The 20,855-nt window shown below is 43.6% G+C and overlaps 1 protein-coding gene across 1 annotated transcript in view; it reads left to right on the top strand.

Moving 5' to 3' along the window:
* The first annotated feature begins 4,239 nt into the window (after positions 1–4,239).
* Positions 4,240–20,855, top strand: part of COP1 (COP1 E3 ubiquitin ligase) — a 130,140-nt gene continuing 113,524 nt past the window's right edge. The window contains exons 1-6 of the mRNA XM_059821833.1: positions 4,240–4,583; positions 11,075–11,134; positions 12,646–12,743; positions 14,106–14,182; positions 16,550–16,669; positions 18,699–18,767. Coding sequence (XP_059677816.1) covers positions 4,240–4,583; positions 11,075–11,134; positions 12,646–12,743; positions 14,106–14,182; positions 16,550–16,669; positions 18,699–18,767 — 768 coding nt within the window. The remainder of the gene's footprint in view (positions 4,584–11,074; positions 11,135–12,645; positions 12,744–14,105; positions 14,183–16,549; positions 16,670–18,698; positions 18,768–20,855) is intronic.

Genomic DNA, 20,855 nt, shown 5'->3' with positions numbered 1-20,855 from the left:
CGGGTGCCGCTGCCTTCTGAACATGCCCTCTGGATCCCCACCCCTCTCTGTGTCTGTCTGCAGGAATTGAAATTCGCAGACACGTGTCCAGGTTTCTCCCAGTAAACTGGGGAGGGAGTGTACCTGATGAGTAGGAACGGGGTCACCTGAATAGCTTTGCTGCAGGTTAGCTTTAGGAGAAGTTGCCGACAGCCTAATTTTCAGATTTATGGAGCATTAAGAGTTCCCATTGACTCTGTAACCAGGTGATGAATCTGTCTGCGCTTCATTTTTCTCAGCTACAAAACGGGAGAAACAGCATTTCTGTCACTGGCTAGCCGGGAGGTTAATGCAATGATTATTAATAAAGCTCCCTAATGACCTCTGGAGCAGTAATTCCCAAGCCAGGGTGGCAGCTCCTAGCAGGGATTGCTGTGCTCCTGAACGGACTAACGGACCCTGTGGAAATTAGGTGGCGGCAACGGGCTCAGAAACGGACACAGAAGTAGTTTTCCTAATGAGTTACCAGCAGTCAGGAACGGAGCCTGGGAGGTGACTGTCACTCCCCCCAAACATCTGTCCCACATGTGGCTCTGCGTGGAAGAAGTCACAGTCTCCCTGCATGGTGATCTATGCGGAGCGCCCTTAATGATTTTTGCGGCTGTGCTACCACTGGGCATCACAGCGCAACTGCCTGTCGCACAGGTAAATGGAGCTGCAGTCATAAAAGTCACAAACTCAGGGCTTTTAATAAGTAGGATTTATGTACTCAGAAGAGCAGAACCCATATTGCTATTAAGGTTCATTCATCTATAGACAGTACTTGTCTGCTCCTTCCTTTAATGTCAGGCTTAGTGCGTCATCCCTCCTCGCACAGGATCAGAACTGGTACTTCGCTGTCTGGGACACGGCTAATGAGCGGCTTCGGAGGCTGGAAAATACAGAAAAGTAAGAGCCGATTCCTACAGCCAGTCTTCCAAAATGTACATCTGTCAGAAATACCAGTTTCATTGTATAAAGTAATCACTGAGGACTATATCTGGGGACAACCTATCCCAGAGTAACTGATTTGTTGTCAGCCTAAGTTTCAGGCTAGTCAGGAACGGGTCATGTTCACTGGCTGGGTAGGAGGTGTTTGCCTTGCTGTGCTCCACATGCCTGCGAAGGCAGAGAGGCATAATATCTCCTTTAAGAGGAGATACAAGGGTAATACCCAGATTAAGCGAAGAAACACAAGCAATCCTTTGGGGGCAGGTTTGAACAGGACCCTAGGAAGAGCGTGCTACATGAGGATGCAGGTGTCCCCATGCCAGGACTCTCCCCTCTCTCCTGAACCCAGCATGAGTTGTGTTTCAATACGGGATCCCAGTCCCGAGGCGGTGCAAGCATCTGGCATATTGCTGGCTGGAGGAGACAGAGAAAAACCTCTTACAGCTGATCTATCCTGTTTCACTCTCGTACCCCTGCCACTGAGTCTAATTACAGTGTTGTCGATACTTGGACTGTAGCAAATTAATTCTTAGAGCTCATTTCGTGCTCGCAGGGACTGGAAGATAACTGACGCACCACTGCTCCAGCTGCGGTGAACTTTTAAAACCGGGAGACTTTATCCATGCCCTTTATCCTGGTACAACGCACAGGTATCTCCGTGAAGTAACACCTAATCTTCCCTTAGGCTGCATACACTGATCTTGGAACTGGTAACCCAAGGTAACCCCAGGAAAGAAACGTCTCCAGAAGCCAGAGGCCGATCAGTATTCATCAGGGCAGTGAAGAGAAGGTTTTTGCTTTGAGGGCCTCGAAGAGCTTGTAATGATCTCCTAAAGCTCAGGTATTAGGGAGTCAGTCCTTCAGTGCTGAAGGCGCTGGGTGCCACACCCCCTGCCAGGCCTGTGGGTAGAGGTGGTGTTGTGAAGTTACATATAGGCGTAAGTGGGCATATATTTGATCTTTAATAGCTTTCATCTGTGTCATTTTTCCTCCCTGGAGCACAGTCAGTAATGGCATCAAAGAATAGCAAGAATTTTCAAGGATCAGCCAGTATTTCAGTATGCATAAAGCATGTAGATGTGCTGTTGCCAATACTACTGCTTATTACTACTTTGTTCTTCCTTTGGAAACCTAAAAGTCCATTGCAGACACTCATCCATAAAGCTTTTGGTGCCTCTGGAAGACAAGGAAATGATGCTTTCCTTTCTCTTAGCAAAAGGAAATAAGATGCACAGAGTCATCAACAGGCAGGCTCAGAGAAAGGTATTCAGACACTTCTCTTTTGCTCCCACTGAAATCAGTGGGAATCGATGTATTTCAGTGTCTTTATGGAGTTGGTCCTGAGACCTGCCAGTCAGAAGGCTATTTATAGAAAGCAGGGGAACACAATGGAACAAAACAAAACAAAACACACCACCAAAAAGAAACCCAAAAACTGTAAAAAGGAAACTTTTTAATAACAGCAACAAAGAGTTAAATCATGGGAGTGACTATAATGGCAGATGTCAGCTTGTAATGGTAAGACTACTGAGCTGGATCTCAAACAGAACCTGCCTTTGAATTTCCTGGCTCGCACCGATCCACTGATCCACGTTTACACACTATCATTCCTCAGAGAGACAGTTTGGGTTTTATTGACTGTCTTTTCAACATTAGGGGTAAATACACAGAGGCAAATACCCAATGGTATTCAAACACAAGTTGAGAGGGGAGGTCAGGAGGAGCACTCCACAGCTCTCCACGTGCAGCAGCATCTCCCGGAGTAAATCAAGAGCTGCGTTTCACTGCACTCCCTTTGGGACATTTGTGATCCAGCGTCCCTGACAGTCTGCTGCATGCCAGAGAAGTCTCCTGACCAACACTGCCTACCTGAAGCCACCTTTTTTTTCTCTCAGACCAGTTTAACCAGCTCTCATACTGGTTTTACAGCCCACTGAAGGCTTACTCTGCTGTCTGTATTGGGAGGAGTGCTGCAGAGCTGATCTCTTTGGGTGTTTTCCCATACCTGGGTTTAGGATTACCATCCTCAGAAAATGCCCTAGAGTTTCACCAGCTGCGTCTTTAACTCTGGACAGGTAAAGCTGACTGCAGACAATACAGTTACTAAATGCAAAGCAGGCAATACATGTCTATAGGTTGTTAGAAGAGAAATGAAAGGAAGCACGAGGTATCTCTCTGCAGCACTTCTGGCCAAGCTGAGAAGTTGGCAAGTGCTGTTTCATGGACCCTTCACTTTGGCTTGCAAAAGTCTGGATCGGGGGGCAACATTTCCCTTAACACCCAAAACATCTTTGGGGCATCATTCATTGATACTTTATTCATTAACTTATGCAGGAAGTGGTCTGCCCTTGTTCTGTAAAACCGTGGGCTACTGTAGGGAAGCAGGAACACCCCGTGGGCCTGGTTAGGGGGATTCCCACCTGCCCAGGCAGCGAAGAGAGCTGGCTCAAGCCTAGCAAAATCTGTTACCTCATTACTGGACGACTTTCTGCGGGGCTGGACAACGTGCGATACTCAGGGTAAAGCTCAGCAGGCGTAGAGCTGGTCTTAGGGGTACACATCTAAGGTGGTAACTGCAGGCGAGCGCACCCTGTGAGACACAGGTGAGTCCTGCCCCATCATGGGACACCCTCCGGGGCGCTGAGGGGTGGGGTGGCCAGGGATGGCCTCTGAGGGAGAGCCTGGCAGCCCTCCTCCTCAGCGCTGCCGCACTCCCTGACGGAGATGTGGTATCAGGGGGGAATGCCTCCTTGCCTACAACAAGGGCTGGGTTTGCCCCGTTGCGGCCTTCACCGGGGCAGGCAGGGCGGGCGGGCTGCCGGCCCACAGCCCCCGCCCCGCCCGGCTCCCTCTCACACGGCCCCTAACCTGCTGGCCAGCCTCCCGCCGCGGTCGCTCGCCTGGGCTCGGCGGCAGCTCGGAGCGCCCGGCCTCAGGAGCCGGGCGGCAGGGGCGGAGGGGCCGGGGAGCGGAGGGGCCGGGGAGCGGGGCGGCGGTGAGGGGAGGCCGGGCCGGGGACCCACCGCCCCGCCCCGAGGGGAGCCCGGCCCCGCCCCGGGCCGCGCATGCGCGGCGTGCTGTCCGCCTGTCAATAAAGCTTGAACAAGCGCCGAGCCGGGGACGCGCGGGCGGGCGTGTTTTTTGGTTTGGTGGGTTTTTTTTTTTTTTTCCTTCTTTGAACGAACTTTATTGTTCCTGCGGCGCCGCGCGCGCGGGGATGCGCTGAGGCCGCTCCGCCGTCGGCCCCACTCCGCCCGGCCCGGCCTCGGCATGTCGGGCAGCCGCCCGCCGCCGCACCCCGCCGCGCCGCCCGCCGCCACCCCGGCCTCCTCCTCTTCCTCCTCCTCCTCCTCCTCCTCGGCGGCCATGGCGCCGGGCTCGTCCTCCTCAGGCGGCGCGGCGGCGCGGCCTGTGCTGGTGGCGGCCGCCGTGTCGGGCTCGGGCGCGGGGCTGGCCCGGCTGGCGGCGGCGGCGCGGCCCGGCGGCGGCGGCGGCTCCTCCGCGGGAGGCGGCGGTAGCGGCGCGGGCGGCGGCAGCAGGAAGAGGCCGCTGCTCACCCCGCTCTGCAACGGTCTCATCAACTCCTACGAGGATAAGAGCAACGACTTCGTCTGGTGAGTGCGATATATCGCGATAGCGGCACCCGCTGCTCCTCTGAGGGAAGCCGGGGCGCCGCCATGCCGGCGGGAAGCCCGGGGGGTGCAGAATACCGGCGGGAGGAGGGAGCAGCCGGCAGCGGCACCTCCGGAGCTCTCTGAGGGGGAAGAGGCGCTTGTACGACTAATGGCCCTCGAGGGATTACAGCTTTGGGTTTTTACCCCACCTTTGTGGCTATCCGTTTGCTTTTTGGCCCTGTGTAGCAGGCTTGCTTTCACCCTCTCTGTTTTTAAGCGAAATCAGGTTGTTCCCAGCAGGTTCCTCCTTGGGTACGCTCCGGAGCAGCCCAACTTATCGGAAAGGACCCGCAACCCGAGGTGTTACCTCATAAAGTGTTGACATCGTGAGCAAAAGTCCTGTTTTCCTGGGCGGTGTGGCCCTCTGGCAGGGGCTGGAGGGGCTCTGGCCTCCGGTGGGTGAGGTGGCCCCTCCGGAGCCCTCACGCTGCCCCGCTCTGACCTCTGGAAGAGGAGCCAGCGGAGGATTTCGTGCCCCTTCGGATGGGGATCTGAGGAGACTCATGGTGGTTGATAGAGCCAGCAAAGCTGGCGTGGGTTTGCCTGCCTTGCTAGGGAAGGTTGGCTAGCTTGAAACAGCAATAAGGTTTGTGTCTGTCTGGCGCCTAAAACCAGATGAGTGGGAAATTTCGGCAATGATGGGATAAAGATTTTTCTTGAAGCCGTTCAGATGCTGTCCTTCTAATGTTCGGCCAAAGCTGCAGTTTGTAGCTGGAAATAACCTTTCAGCAGAAGTGGTAGACCAAGGGCCTCTGCAGTGTGTGGTTTGAGAGCTGTTGGTAATTTGCAGTTTTAAAGCCAACCCATTGCAATGTGTTTCAAACCTCCTAACATAAGGAGTAGGCTGGGTTTTTGTAGCTGGTTGGATGTACTAAACTGTGAGAACAGAAAGTAGGGGTAAGTGTTCGCATCTGAAGGAGACAAACAGTGAAGGGATACTGGAAAGACGCTTGAGTTGTGGGAAAGTCGTGTATTGGAAAGAAACAGTAAAAAAAAAAGGAAGAGAAATGGGGCACAGCTTCCAAGATGACTTTGTCTGACAGCTCTGACTTACAGGTGTGGGTCAGATGTTTGGCATATCCACAGGACAGGCATTGTCTCAAAAACTTGTAGACTTGATTTTCAGCTTCGTAAACTGTCTAGCAGAGTAGATAGGAAATGTCCTCGCTACTGAAGCGAGAACCTGAAGCTGCTAAAAGGTTAGTGGCGGAATAAACAGTAACTACTTCTTACTAGTAATAAGGAATAATAAAAAGTTACTGCTTATTACTGTAAGTAGTTGTTTGCTCAGTAGCAGAATTGGGATGAGAGCATAGCTGTAATCGGCTGATATCCTGCTCTGGCTGAAGGCTCTAGGCCACGTTAGGTGGACTTAAGGGCGCTTGGTGTGGGAGATGGCTGTGTTGCTGTTACTCACGGGTTTTCTGATCATGGGGGATAATGCGATTCCAAATGCCTGTGCCCCTCTGTTGCCTTTACAGCTGCACCCTCGCAGGAGCAGTCTGCAACCATCACTCCCTGTCCCTTTCTGGTTAGCTGTCATTTCCCGTTTTGTTGTCTGTCATAGAAATGAGGGTGTTTGAAGGGAAATTACACCCATAACAAGTTTGTAGGCCAGCTGAAGTATTTTAAGATGGTTCAAAAAGCTGAGTTTCTTGGTTCTTTTTTTTTTTTCTGCAGGTAAGTACTCTGCATGCTTCAACGAGAACATGGAATTGGCTGTTTTGTCCTCATTGAGGAGTGATGCTGGCTGAACAAGTGAAAGGAAAAAATGAACTGAGTAGTAATCAGGGCAAAATGTCTTCTCTTGTCCCCCCTTTCTTGGTATTTACAAGAGCCGTATTGGGCATATTGGACTGCAGGTCGGAAGCTTTAAGAGCAGACAATGATTATAGTTAACTTACCTGGGTTCTTAACTGCTGTGTTTTTCTGTGGGCTGTAGGGCTTGTTCTTGCTTATATTAACACTAGCTTCAAATTATTTATTCCTCTTTTTTGAGTTAGCAAAAGTTACGTAGGACAGAAATAAACTCAACTGGGCAACTCTGGAATTCTGAGCAGTGTCAAGGAAGACAGGGGTGTGTGTGTGCAGGTTTAAATAATTGATTTAAACAAGCTTTGGGTATCTCAGTGTGAGAAGCAGAAGTTTACCATATGCTGGTTTTTTTCCGTAAGGACACTTTCAAGATGATGAAGGGAACATCTGATAATTTTTCTGAACATGGGCTGTGAGTTGCTGTTAGCTAGAGCTGCAAACTCAGTGGTAGATTCAGTCTGTGCCAGACGGAAGGTGGGGAAGAATAAAGAAGTTTGGGTGAGTTTCAAACATCAAGGTGCAAGTAGAAATCCTGTAAGTAGCGTTAATGTCTGCAACCTCCCTGCTTCTCTTCTGAGAGTGCTATCTCAGCAGTGTGAGGCCTAGGCTTTCACGTAAATGTTGGCATACGTTGCTAGACTGGGTTGTGAAATGTTTAGCAAGTGTATTTTCAGGAGTTTGCAAGTGTGTACTGTTTGTGGTATGTATCAGCTTCTGCCTGGAAATGTGTAACTCTAGACCAGGAAAGCAAATAGGCCTGACTTACTGGACAACTTTATTTAGTAGGGGAAAATTCTTGTTTCTTTTAGTGCAGGATGTAGAATTTAAAGGTAGAGTTTGCTCTGCCTCTGCAGCCAGGCCTCTTCCCAGTTGCCTGGGGAGTACCTGAGAGGGAATCCTCTAATCACAGGATTTTCTCCTGGCCAGTAGTGTAATTGCTTACGGTTTTCCTATGCCTTACATTAACCCTCCCAATTAGTGGTTGAGTAAACCTCTTTAAAACCTGTTGCTATCTGCTTTGCTCCCTGGATGGAGGGGATCTTACTGTAGGCTGTCTCTTCAGTGGCTGCTTCATACCAGTGCTTGTTTGAGCTCTGGCAGGATGAAGTACAGATGGAAGAGGCGATGTTGCATACTGACTTGGAGAGGTACACCCAACAAACTCTGGTGTGGGAAGGGCTGTGTGCCGTGTTTAAAGGTGGACTTGCAGGTTCATGGGTTTTTAAAAACAGTTCTTTCCTCAGGTGGTTACCTGTTAATGCCAGGCATGGGCTGAGTGTAGTTGCTCACATGTTTGTGATCTGGCAAACCCCTTTAGTAAGGAATACTTCAGGTTGACCCTAGAGATCACAAACTAAAACCACAGCGAGCTGTTCACATACCATGTACAACGATGGTTTTATAATCTATTGTTATATTGGAGCTTCATATTGAGTAGGTAGTAATGGCAAGTGATCTTTGACCTGGCCATCTTCTGAGTGAAGGACAGAGTCTGCAGCAAGTCCTGCTCTCTGCTTGGACCAAAGAGGAGTAGAATAGGAGGGAGAAACTGTAATGGGTCTTGTTTGCTGTGGAGCAGAAGGAAGTTTGAAACATGTTTAAATTCTGTAGTGGCCACTTCAGCCAGGTGTTTGGGTAGCAGCAGGGTGATGGTAGCACTCTTGAGAGGTGCCTTGAAAACAGCTGGCAAAACTTAGAGGCATGAACTTGCTTAAAATGATTTAAAAACTGTTTCAGGTTTACTCTGTAGAGAAAGAATGATAAACCTTTGCAGTGTTGGATAAAAAACTGTTTAGTAAATAAGGCATCAGTATCTGGTAAAGAACAGTGACATTTTTGGCTTGCTGAAGTAATTTGCATCCTTTTTACGTGGCCCTGCTGCTTAAGACAAATAGATAATAAGAGCTATCTCATGCAGAGAAGCCTTGATTTCACCATGCCTGTGCTTCTCAATTTCGGTGTATACTACAAGCTGTAGTATGTGTCAAGTCCCCATCACTCCACTACTTTCTTAACCTTCCCTCTGTATTAGATTATCTTAAAACAACTGGTGCATAGTACCTTTCATGTGTTACAGCCAGCTTGACTTCACTAAGTATTAAAATACATCCATCTTGTTTCCACTTGTAAATCAGTGAGCATTTTGGGGGAAACAGTTCTTAATGGAAACTTCAGGCTCTGTTAACGATGACCCTGACACTGAACAGCTATGTTTGCTGGCTCTGATTGCTTTTTCTCAGCTATTTTGGCTCTGTCACTTCTCCAGTCAAACTGGTATGGAGAAGCATAAGTTTGGGAACAGTGGTCTTAGGTCACTGTTGCGTTAGGAGGTAATGTTCATCTTTTTAGCTCTAATTTGTGATGTCCTATTGCTGACAAAGGAGCATTTCAGCTGTGTTGATAGCTGCATTTTTTGGAGGCAGGGCATCAGGAGCATGCTAGAAAAAACCCATCTGGCCCTGTGGGGAATAACAGTTTTTAGCGTGCTACAGAGAGTGAGACTGTTATACAGCATGACTAGAAGAAGGCAAAGAAGTTAAGCTGTTCATCACCAGTGGGGAGAAACCAGCCTCAGACACTCATATAACCATAAGTCTTTGACTTTCTTATTTAAAGGCCAGCTAACAGAATGCAAAGATGCCTAATTCTCCTCTTACTAATCCACCCTTGTTGGCTAAGTTTAGTCCTAACTTATTTTGACTAAACAGTGCCTTGAAACTGAATAACTTCTAACTTGGAAACAGTGACTTGAACTCCTGAAGTTGGTGCTGCTCAAGACAAATGCTGTGCAGAGAAGGGTCTGTCAGGGTGAAAGAGGGATGGCTGCATGGTAATTATTTTGGAGGCGACTTTTGAGGAATAGAATTGGTGATGCAGTTGGTTCAGAGAGTAGCATTCTGGTTTGATTCGTTTGCCTTTACATTGTGTTTGTACAGACGATTTGGTGGAATATTTAAGACAACTTGGTTTGGATGTGAGGTCGGACAAACCTTTCAAGGCATCCATGTTTTTCAGTTTGGTCATTTGGAGGGGGATTGCATTGCCAGGGGCCATGGCTTCCCCTCTATGGGCTTAATAAATAAGTGTTTATTTAAGAGGTGTTTCCTTCTTCCTATTTTTAAATAGGGGTAATGGGGTAACAAATGGTAGTATTCTCTAAAATGGGTGACAGAAAGGGGGAATGACTTCTGTGGAGTGCTAACAATGGGAGAAATTGAGGTGCTCCCCTCCCCTGCTCAGCCAAGCATTGCTTATTTCAGTCTAAGGTCTGGGGTTTTGATCTTGGGTTCAAAAAGATGCATGCTTTTCAAAAGTTGTTAACAGTTTATTAACAGCTCATTCTGTGGGAACTGCCTTGTTGGCAGAAGGTAGGAGGAGGCTGTTTCTGAAGAAAGCAAATACTGGTGAAAACCTCTCTGAACTGAAGATTGGTGTGGACTTGTGAGAGGAGAGCATTTGGATCTCTTAAGGGCTTGAAAGCAAGGTGAAGCTTGTGACACAGCTGATACACGTGTTATGTGCAGAATTGTGACATTGCTGTCCACAGCATCTCACTGGGTATCTGGCCAAGAGCTGAAGATGAGTATGTATGTGACAGCATGTCTTACCAGCTATCAGGGAGAGCAGCCATAGGAGTCACTGGAAGCAAGATGCATTTCTCCTCTGCTTTCATTTGTGTTTCATTTTCCTTTCAAACATGTCACAGCCACTTGATGAGACAGATTTCTTCCGCTGTCCATCTCACTGAATTCCTGTGTCTCTTGTGCTTGCTTGCACATCATCCTTCTGTTCAGCTCCCTGCTTGGTCCTTGCTGATCCCTCCCAGAGAGCTGGCTGCACTTTACTCACTAACTCGTCTTGGAAAAAACTAAAGCCCTTGTTTCCATGTGTGTTCCACTGTCTTCTTTATGAACAGTCCCATATCCTACCTTTCCCGTCTTCTCCTTTGATTTTGTAACACCGTGCTTGACTGTTGTTCCCTCTTTCTGTTGCACTGTACCTCCATCGTGCTCTTCAGCAACCCCAGCCCTGCTTGCTGCCTGGCAGTGCTCTGCAGGCACACCCTCTCGTTGGCACCTCCTCCTGCTTCTTAATTCTTGTTCTCATGACATCATTACTATTTCTGTTCTGTTCTGCTCTGCCTCTTTGTATCTTTTTTTAATTATAGATAACTATTGGCTGAAAAAGGAAGGATAAACTGATTTTGGTGTCATATTTATAAATACCTTATGTCTATTCATGTAAAAACCAGTTTTTTTACATTCCGTTTGAGACCTAGTACAGAGGGTTAAGAGGTTCTTCTGCAGCCTTGCTTGTTGAAGGTACTCTGGCTTTGTTTGGGTGGCTTGCAACTGTTGAAAGCTTCAACAGTGAACACTTACCTGGTTTTTAATTGCAGCAAACTGCAGTATCTTTCTGAGTTCAAAGAACTGTTGATTGCCCTTTTGATCTTTATACTGCCTGGTTGTTGTTGCACTTGTGTGTCCTCCTTCATTTTACAAATAGAAAATATTGCCTAAGCAAGATTAGGTGGCTGCTTTGAATTAACAATACTTTCCTTGCTTTTTTTAACATAAAAAGACATCTTTGATTTTTTTTTTTTGTTTGGTTTTCAGCCCCATCTGTTTTGATATGATTGAAGAAGCCTACATGACGAAATGTGGACACAGCTTCTGGTAAGATTTTCTTGTATTGCGCAAAATGTCCAACTCTTACAGCCTGTGGACTGATGTTTCTGTGAATCCCTTTCCTTCCGAGTTTTCTTTACTTCAGTCCCTGAACTGAAGAAAGAGGTTGAAAAAAAATTTAAAAGATGGGTACCTGTTAGATTAAAAAAAAAGTCGTCTTAGCGCTTAAAACAAAATGTGCCACCATATTTCCTCTGTAAAGAAATAAAATGATTATAAACTGCTGGTAGCATCCAATACCCTGAGTCAGAACAGTTTGTCAACTTAACTCTATTGGTCCTGCCTCTGTAGAGGTCGTGGGAGTGAGTGTTGGTGTTGGGAGGTCCTCCTTGCCTTTGTGCAAGACTGTACAGTTTGAAGTTGCTTGCACATTGTCCATTGCAATTCTTTTAAACTTTGTAAGAGAGGATATGCTTCAGGCTTGTTTCTGGTGTATTGAATTGGCCCAAAGTCCGCTTATTTTTCAGTGTGTTATCTCTGGCTGTCATGAGGAGCAAATGTGTCGTGGAAAAGTACAAGAACCCTCCAGGGGCAGGTGTGGAATTGTCTGTTCCTCCTGTTCTCAACTAGGGATTGGAATAAATGTTGAGCCATGATGTTTTAATGTCCCATGTACATTATACTCTTACAGTGTCTGTTAACTAGAAATAAATCGTCTACCTTTTACAAGAAGTAATATTTTAGTAGCATAAAGCACTTCCTCAAGCAGCAGATTCAGCTAACTTTCAGAAATATGCTTTGCCCTGCAACGAGTAAGATAACAGCTGATTTTGTGCACTCTGTGGTAACACTTTATCCCTGTGATCTGTAACTTCTTTAAAAGTCCAAGATGAGAAGCATTCAAATATCTTTATTTAGAAAGAATAGAGCGATATTGTCACATGGTATCTTTACCAGCAGTCAATGTGAAGCTAGGTTCTTAGTGAGGTGCTTAAACTTGGTGCTAAAGTGCATCTTGTAGTTACTCTGTCCCTCAAATAGCTAAAAGCTCAACAGAGAGCACCTCCGAAGTAACTTCTGGTGAGAGCAACAGCCAGCAGGTAGGGGGAAATGTGAAAAGAGGGTGAAGGTGTTTGTCTGTGCTCAATTACCCAAAATGCATAATAGCTTTTAATGTCGCTTGCTAAGTATTTGGCTAATCTAGAAGAGTCGTTTCTGAATAATATGGTCTGTTTGTTAGCTTACCTGTGGAAGGGGGGCATAAATTTGAGATGGAAGTGTGGCTGAAGTATCCACATTGCCCCAGTCCTCAGGGAAATAACAGTACTTAAATACCTTTTGTAATCCTTGCCAAGAAACTTTGCTGTCTTTCTGCTGTAGCACACTCTGAGTTAATACTGGAACATTTTGACTCGACTGTAGGATCTTGGCAATGCAGCTGTTACTGGCAACACAGAGTACATGTTATCTAAGGTTCATATTATTTACCTTGTGCTTATGTTTTGTTCCTTCATGTTCTCTCACTTGTGTTGTCTCTTGTTTTTTATGTTTTTAAACAGCTATAAATGTATTCACCAGAGCTTGGAGGACAATAACAGATGTCCCAAATGCAACTACGTTGTGGACAACATAGATCATCTTTATCCCAACTTCTTAGGTGAGTTCTAGGCTTGCTTGCATGAGAAGCATCTTGGTTGTTAAGGCAGGCACTTTCAAATTTGTCCTATAAATAATCGGCTTCTGGATATTGAAAGTAAAATCCAAACATCAGCCCTTTGGTCAACTGTGGTTTTTATTAAAAAAGTGGTTAGTAGTATGAATCGTTAATACTCCACTGCCTCCAGCAGTTCTGTGTGCTGAGTTACAGTAATGAGACTGATTTGCTGCTGTTTGCATACTGAGAAAAGCAAAATGAAGATATTTTTCTGATGGCTAGAGACTTGGATCTCTTTATTTACTTTTGTTTTCTTGCACTGTTGTCTGTCTAATAATTAAGAATATGCCCTGTTTACAAAGCATGGACACTGAAGGAGGGGAAGCTGAATTACAGTTGTGCTATTTTGGCTACTGTAGCGAGGTCCATGTCGTGTATGTACGCGTAAATTAGATACAGAGGAAATAATCATACAGATACCTATAAGCAATCCTAATTGATTGCTTCTTAAACAGAGAAGGGAAATGTTCCTAACTGGAAATAGTTTAAAACTTCGTTATGGGGAGAAAAGATCAAAGGAAACACATTGCAGTGTGAAATATAAAAATTAAATCAAATCTTGACTTCATGTGCTGGGATATCCATTTAATAGAAAATAGATTAAAAGCCACAGTAGCCAAGGAATGCTCCAGAAATGGGCATTCTGATTTAAACCCAAGCATGTTGTGCTAAAGGTGGGGCTGAGGCAGGTCTTGGAGGATGCGTTAGGCTGTAGAGCATTGCTTCCACACACCTACATTCAGGGATTTCGGATCTGTATTGAGGGGGGAAAAACAGATGTGAGGAGGGGGAAGAGCTTGTATATGTGTGTGTGAAGGATTGAGGTTATCTTTCTCTCTTTGCACCATTCACTAAATTGGTGCGAAATAGAACTGTAGCAAAAATATGTCTTTAAAAATGCACATAGTGATTAAAGGAAAAAGTTGTTCTATTGGGCTGCGCTTATTTTTGGCCTGTAGTAAATCAGTTAATATTTTATCTCCTTCATACTCTTCTGTGATATACTTCTGTCTTGTTGAAAAACTTTGTCAAAGAACCATAGGTGCTTAGAAAAAGGAACCGAAGCAATTTGGGGGATGTGTAGGCATTGTATTTCTTGATGATTTTTTAAAAAATCTTTACTGTACAAAAAAACCCACAAGGAATAAATTGGTGAGAAAAAATGGAGACATTTTCTACTGTTTTAATTACTGATGAACTTACTGTGCAATTAATAATGAAAGTAAAAATATTGAGGTAGAGTTTTTCATATTGTTTTGTGAACTTTAAATCCAACTCTGACACCCTATTTATTTATGTTTTTAGTCAATGAACTTATTCTTAAACAGAAGCAAAGATCTGAGGAGAAAAGACTCAAACTGGACCATTCAGTGAGTAGCACCGTATGTTCCAACTTTTTTACTTTATATTTATTTAATGGTTCTGTACAGCAATTGTCATTATGTGGCTTAATTTAGAAGAAATTATACTGTTGAGCTGATGCTTTAACTTGCTTTATGTGGGAATAATACCAATATCAGTGGCACTAGATCCCTTCAACCTTGTTAACTCTCGTTCTTCCTGCCAGCAATATACATGTAGTGGCAAGCTGTGTTAGCATAGCTAAGTGTCATATGATGCATTGAATACAACCTGGGAAACTACCCATGGAAGCACACTTGTTTAAAGGTAATAATTTTCATTCAGTGTTGGAAATTACAGCTACAATGAGAGTAATGGGTGATTAGAAGTGCCATGGGCTTGTCTGATCACGTGCGACAAGCTGTGTTCTACAGGTAAATTGGAGGAAGGCTAATGCCAACCACAAGAGGGAGAAGGATGTGCTCCGAGTACTGCTGTTCTGGCTCTGATCCCAGATAAAACTGCCTGGATATCTTCTAGCCTTGCTTCATGTCACAGAATCAGCGCATGATCTGTCTTCTCCGTTCATGAAAACCCCTGCACAGCAGCAGTGGGTGCTCTTGTACATTAAGATCAAAAAGAATACACGACATTAACAAGGAAACTTGCATATTTGTGTTGCTAGGTCTGGCTTCCTTCCTTGGCTTCTGTAATGCATAAATAAGGTTGCAAAGTAATATTAAAAATCATAGAGCCCCTGTTTTTGTCAGTTAAGAAAACCCTTCTATTGAAGTGTTATTAATTTAGGGGCTGCGTTGCAGAAACCAGTGCTTTCAGCAGCTGCATGCTTTAGAAAAGAGCATGCTTTAAGGATTTGTTGGTTTACTCACAGTAAGTTTTTATATTCAATATAAAATATGTATAAACCATATCTGGTTTAAAATAAACACAATTGACCTGAAAGCACGTACAGTAACTTCTTGGAATTGGTTCTAATCTTTCTCAAATTGCACCTTTAAAAACTATGCCTGTAGATGCATCTATGTTAGATAACTACCAGTAAGTGGAAATCTACTATGACTTCATGCCCAAAACAGTGTTGTGTCTACGTTTTGGCAGCAAATAAAAAACCAACATCTCTAAAAAGAGAAACCTTGCTGTTCTATCAGCTCCTTAATGTGCCCTGTTCTCTTAATACCAAGAGTAACACAAGAGGAGAAGTCATTCAAGACATGTTGCAGCAAATGCACAGTTTCTTGGTCATGATTTGTCTTGTTAAGAAATCATGTTAAGGCATCTTTGAAGCTTTCTGAGTAGTTTAGCAGTAGTACATTTAACTGGTACTTGCTTAAAAATTATACTTTTTTCCAGTTGTTCCAGATTGAAATTGAGTTTTGCCTGTGTGGTTTCCACAGGTTCCACTGAGAACTGTGTGAAAAGTAAAAAGTTGTGTGTTCTATATGGTTGTTCCATATTTTATTATTCTTAATCTAGCCAATACAACCTCTAGAAAATGTCTGGTTTAGACTGGATGGTATTTCTAGTTCTTGCAAATTTAAATATCATGACCTAGTGTCATAGCTTTTATAGGGCAGGATTTTTTAATACAGCTTTTCTTTCTTAGAAGGCTGAAAGACCTTTTAGCTGCTCCTATGGGTTCCTGAGGCTTTTTAATGTAAAGCTATATTAGCATTAACCTATTATTCAGATTTTCCTGTGCTAAAAGAGACTTTTTTTACTTTTTACTGACAACGAGAAGAGCAAACAGCCTGTAGGGAAGAATGGGCTGCATGGTAGCATGCTGGGTCTCTGAGGAATCCTTCTCAGCTCTAACAAGTTGAATGAGAAGATCAACCTGATGAGCTCCATCTTCTTTCCTGCTCTCACATCTCCCACACTACTCCTCTTAAGAGTATTTTCATGGGAAATGAGAACAGAAAAAATAAGGTGATACTACCTCCTTCCGTTTGAATTTAGCATGAGGGCTTTACCTGTTACTTGGTTAAAAAAATTAAAAGGTATTGCCACTTAACAGTATTTCAGATAGACGTAATCCAACTAAGCTTGGATAAACATGTTTTTTTCTTTCTCCCCTTAGAAATATGTTCTCAGAAACTAGGGCACAAATCAGATAAAATTGTGGCTGTGAAATAATCTCTTCCTAGCAGCAGCAGCTATGCTCTCATAAAGTGCAAATATCTTCCAAATAAGATAAGCAGTTACACAGTAGGACAGAAGAGCTATATCCTGTACATGTGGGAGAATTGGGAATTCTGGTTCTTGAAAATTGTTTTGAAATTTTTACAAAGGGATGAAATCTTGCAGTGTTGCTTTTAGTATCTGTTGCTGGATATAGCCCTGGATGGCTTGAACTCATTGTCTCTGCAACATCTTTGTTCTTTTTCTAGAATGGCCATAGGTGGCAGATAATTCAAGATTTGTTGGGAACTGATCAAGACAATCTTGACTTGGCCAATGTCAACCTGATGCTGGAGCTGCTGGTGCAAAAGAAGAAGCAGTTGGAAGCAGTAAGAAGTTTCTCTTATCTTATTTAAATGAACACCATTGTCTAGTTAGTAGTTTTTTCTTTTCATGTTTTTATCTTCTTGAAGTAAGATTCTATTGCTGAATTAATTGCTTGGAACTTTCTCTCGCATTTTGGTGTTGGAGGGTCAGCCATCTCGCTGACCTTTGTAGCAAACTAACATTTCAACTGTGATGCCCATAACATGCTTTAGTGTTGCTGCTGGCAAGGTTGTATAAACAAGGAGGGGAAAATGGGAAAGGATAAGAGAAAGTGGCTAGCAGATCAGAAAAATGCATATGAAGATGTCTGCTAATTGACTTGCGCAAATAAATCTGAGATCTTTCTTGGTAATAAGCATGAAGAAGTCCAAAGTTAAGGAATAAACTCAATGAACATGTGAAAAAGACCACACCTTTTAGTTTCTACTGGAACTGATTGAACCTGAATGACTGCCATTCCTGAAGACTTTTTTAGCATTTAATGCTTGACAGAAAAGTTTGGATGTCTTGTTTATGAGGTTGATTTGAAGATTTATATAATATGAAGCAAGCTGTTCCTATGAGTTAACTGAAATCTAGTTGTTTTGGGATAGTTCTCATGTATTTGGCCATTTCATGCTGTTGGTCTCAAGTGACCATTTTCCATTTGAGAGCCAGACCTTCTAAATTAAACTGGATTACAAAATTTGGCCTAGTGAACTTGGGGTGGGAGGGTGGATTTCGATGGTGCTTTAAAACAGTGAGGAAGAGTTGTATTGGGAACGGCTTATCTTATTCACTCTTGAAGAATCAGTATTTATACAACTTGTGGTTCTGATGGAAGGAAAGTAACCCAAAAATATTTACTGACTCCTAGCAAAACTGCTACGTTACCTTATTGCGTGGGAACTTGTACATAACTCTTTTACTGTGGTTCGATGAAGATATGGTGGGAGTAGGGTTTCTAACTGGAGTAAAACCTCTCTCTTTTTTTCACAAGCCTTTTTGTGTCATTTGTAACAAATCCGAAACAAAGATGGCACAGGACTGAGTGTATGGGTGCTTCTGAGCAGGAATGTCTTTTAAGGATACCAAGTCTTAAAAACCAAAAAACCAAAACCACCTGACACTTAAAGAACAATTTAAAAACATTTTGCCTTTCTAGTTTTACTTGTTTCACTTTCATTATCATCACAGGGGTGCAGAGGAAGAAAATAATCTCATAGAAGTAGTATTCTTGCATCCTAATCTTGTTACTTTTCCTGTCCCATCTGCCTTTAATGGATCCTGTGTGTTCCTATGTCTTGATCCTTTTTGAGTATATGTTCACAGTCCTTTAATAATAAATATTTCAGTAGGTTGTGAAAATAAGTCTCAGAATGTTGGCATAGAGTTAGGGCTACGTTAATGTGGGAATATACGTTTTCTTTTTCTTCTTGTGCTTCTCCGTCTTGCCTGTCAAATTTTTGACCAATTTGGGTGAAAATACTAAGCTGATGGTTGAGGTAAATGACCTCTTATGGAAGATTGGAAAGGGATGTTTAGTTTCATCAGTGACTTTATTGTTGTCTTCCACTCTGGAGAAATCTTCAGCAGTAATCTCTTTACATAAACACAAATGTTAATTTTGGGGAGAGCTGTTTTTTATATAAATACTTCATGCTTTAGTATGTTAATCATGAAGTGGATCTTCCAGGGTAGAAGAGGAGTCTGAGGAACATGTATTCCAAAAACAATTTCAGATGCAGTAGCCAAAAAAAACTGAAAAGCATTTCAACTTACTAATAAGTCTTCAGTAACACACAAACAAGAGCTGTTACAACGATTTCTGTCTTCATGTAAAAACTTGTCGTGAGCCAAACAAAAGCCTTAAAACCTGTGAGGCAAAGTAAAACTACCATTCTTAAAACTGCCTTAATAAGCTATTTTCTCTTCCTCACCTCTAAATGAAAGCTGTTTCTGTGCTAAGTGTGGATTTCTGTGTGTAAAATGAATGTTTGTTTCTCTTAATGTATATGGAAGAGTTACACTTCCTTATTTACTGTGTTACAGGAGTCCCATGCTGCCCAATTGCAGATCCTTATGGAATTTCTCAAAGTTGCCAGGAGAAACAAGCGAGAGGTAACTTGCTTTGTGTTTCAGTGGGTGAGGTGTTGTCTGCTGCTTTCTACCAGTTCATTTCTATTTAAGGGATGTGTTAGCCTGGCATTATCTCTGCAAAGAAAAAGGCAAAGTGTGTTTGGGGAAGTCTCAGGCAGAGGACATGTGGGTTTCAAAGAAAATTAATCTCTCTACATGTGACAGCTTCAATTTTTAATTGCTTGCCTTTTTGTCTCACACTGAAGCATGTGGGAAGAAGGGAGCTTGAGGATAGAGATTCCTCACTGTAAATTTACATCAAATTCTTGAAACAAGATTTTTCTGTGATGGGAAAACTGAAGGATGGGGAAGGAGTGAAATTGTCACTCATTTTTTCTTTTAGTGTATCAAATGCCATGACTAATGCTGTGTCATAAAAGAATGAATATTCTGTGCTCTTTCCTCATTTGTCTCAAAATGAGTGTCTCAAGGAATGAGAGGGTTCCCTAATCACATAAATGGTCTTTCATGGATGGGACTTGGCGTTTATAATGTCATGCAATGCATAAACCCTAGTACCAGAAGTATCCCAGAAACCTAGAAAAATAATTGTGAAAACAGTGAAAAGAAAAACTTTCTTGGAGGTCATGGTTGTTGATGAAAGATGTAAAGAACATAAGACCCAATGGTGTGACTAAGGTCAAACTTGAACCATGTAAAGGTGACGTGTGTAAGAAACCTTGTCCAGAATGGATTGAGGGTCTGGTTATGGAGTCATCCCAAAGCAAGTGGTTCAGAGTCTGTCCACCAACAAATATCCATGGCCTTCTGACCAGAACCAACAGGGGTAGTGGAAAGGAACTAACCAAAGGGGAAAACTGAGTCCAAGATAAAGTTGCATTTGTAGAGTATGAGACCTGCTAGGCTAGGCATAGTATCCCATGAGAAGTGGTGAAAATACAGTTTATTAGGATACCCTCAATGCCAAAGGAAAATGTGAGAGCCAAGATGTTCTCTAGTGTACTGGATATATCAGTGAAAACAAAATGGCATGCTTCCACTTCTGATTCTGTTTACTATGAAGCATGCTACTTGTTTGCTTCAGGGTTGGAAAAAGTAGAGAAATATGTATTACTGTTACTTTTTTTTCTTGAACAGCAAAGGCACAAGCATTGCTCAAAACCAATGAGGTATCTTTTAGCTTTCATTTTTTGAATGCTGGTAGAAGTTATATTATGGTGACTTGGTCTACAAACACCTCTCAGATCTTCAGAATCTTCTTTCATTTTCTTATATTCATAATATTTAGCATTATGCAGAGAATTTTGGAAGCTTGACCCATCTTCACTGCAGAACTGATGCAGGCTCTGGCCATTGTCCATTGGCACTCATTAAACACTTTCCATCAGGATTTGGTGCAGCTTGAGGGACCATTAAGATATTGGAGAAGTTTCCTGGTAATGCTGCCTTTGTCTGGGAGGTGAATTCAGAAGTAGAGCTTCAGGATGTTCATACACAGCTCAGCTGGGATGCTCCTTGAGTAATCCTGTGGTGATTCAAGTGCAGGGTGTTTGGGGCAGTACCATGAAGTCAGTGATGACTTTGCTTTCTCCTCTTCCAGTTGAAACTGAGTTAGAACAACTCTCGCAGAAGGAGGGGCTGTTGATACCTACTTCAGTTTGCATGTGTTGAGTGGGAAGGATGAAGGGGAAGGGAAACTGCATAGCTTCTGGTGTTAACATACCATAGCACAGTGTTCCACCACTGACTATGATTTTCAGCACCTGGGAAACCTTACCCATCTCATCTGCATCTGCCCTTGGCTTTAGTAATAATGTACAAGGATAGCATCTCTTTTTTTAAGGCTAAAGAAACTTAATTTTGACTGCGCATCCTCCAAATATGGCCTTGGGAACATCCTGAAGCCTATTGGGAAACAGAGCTTATTTCAGATCCTCTCTGTCCCTGCTTGTGTGTTCCTTCTGTTGCCCAGACTTCCTCTGATGTTACTTCTTACCTCCTTTATATTCAAACATGAAATGCAGACTGTCGCATCTCAAAAGACTTTTGTGCAGGCCTGTCAGTTCTGTCCTTGCCATAGTGGTTAGCATCTGGCCTTGCCATTTATTT

The sequence above is a fragment of the Gavia stellata genome, chromosome 10 (assembly GCF_030936135.1).
Source record: "Gavia stellata isolate bGavSte3 chromosome 10, bGavSte3.hap2, whole genome shotgun sequence".
NCBI classification, from domain to species: domain Eukaryota; kingdom Metazoa; phylum Chordata; class Aves; order Gaviiformes; family Gaviidae; genus Gavia; species Gavia stellata.
This window is presented reverse-complemented; position numbering and strand designations above follow the sequence as displayed.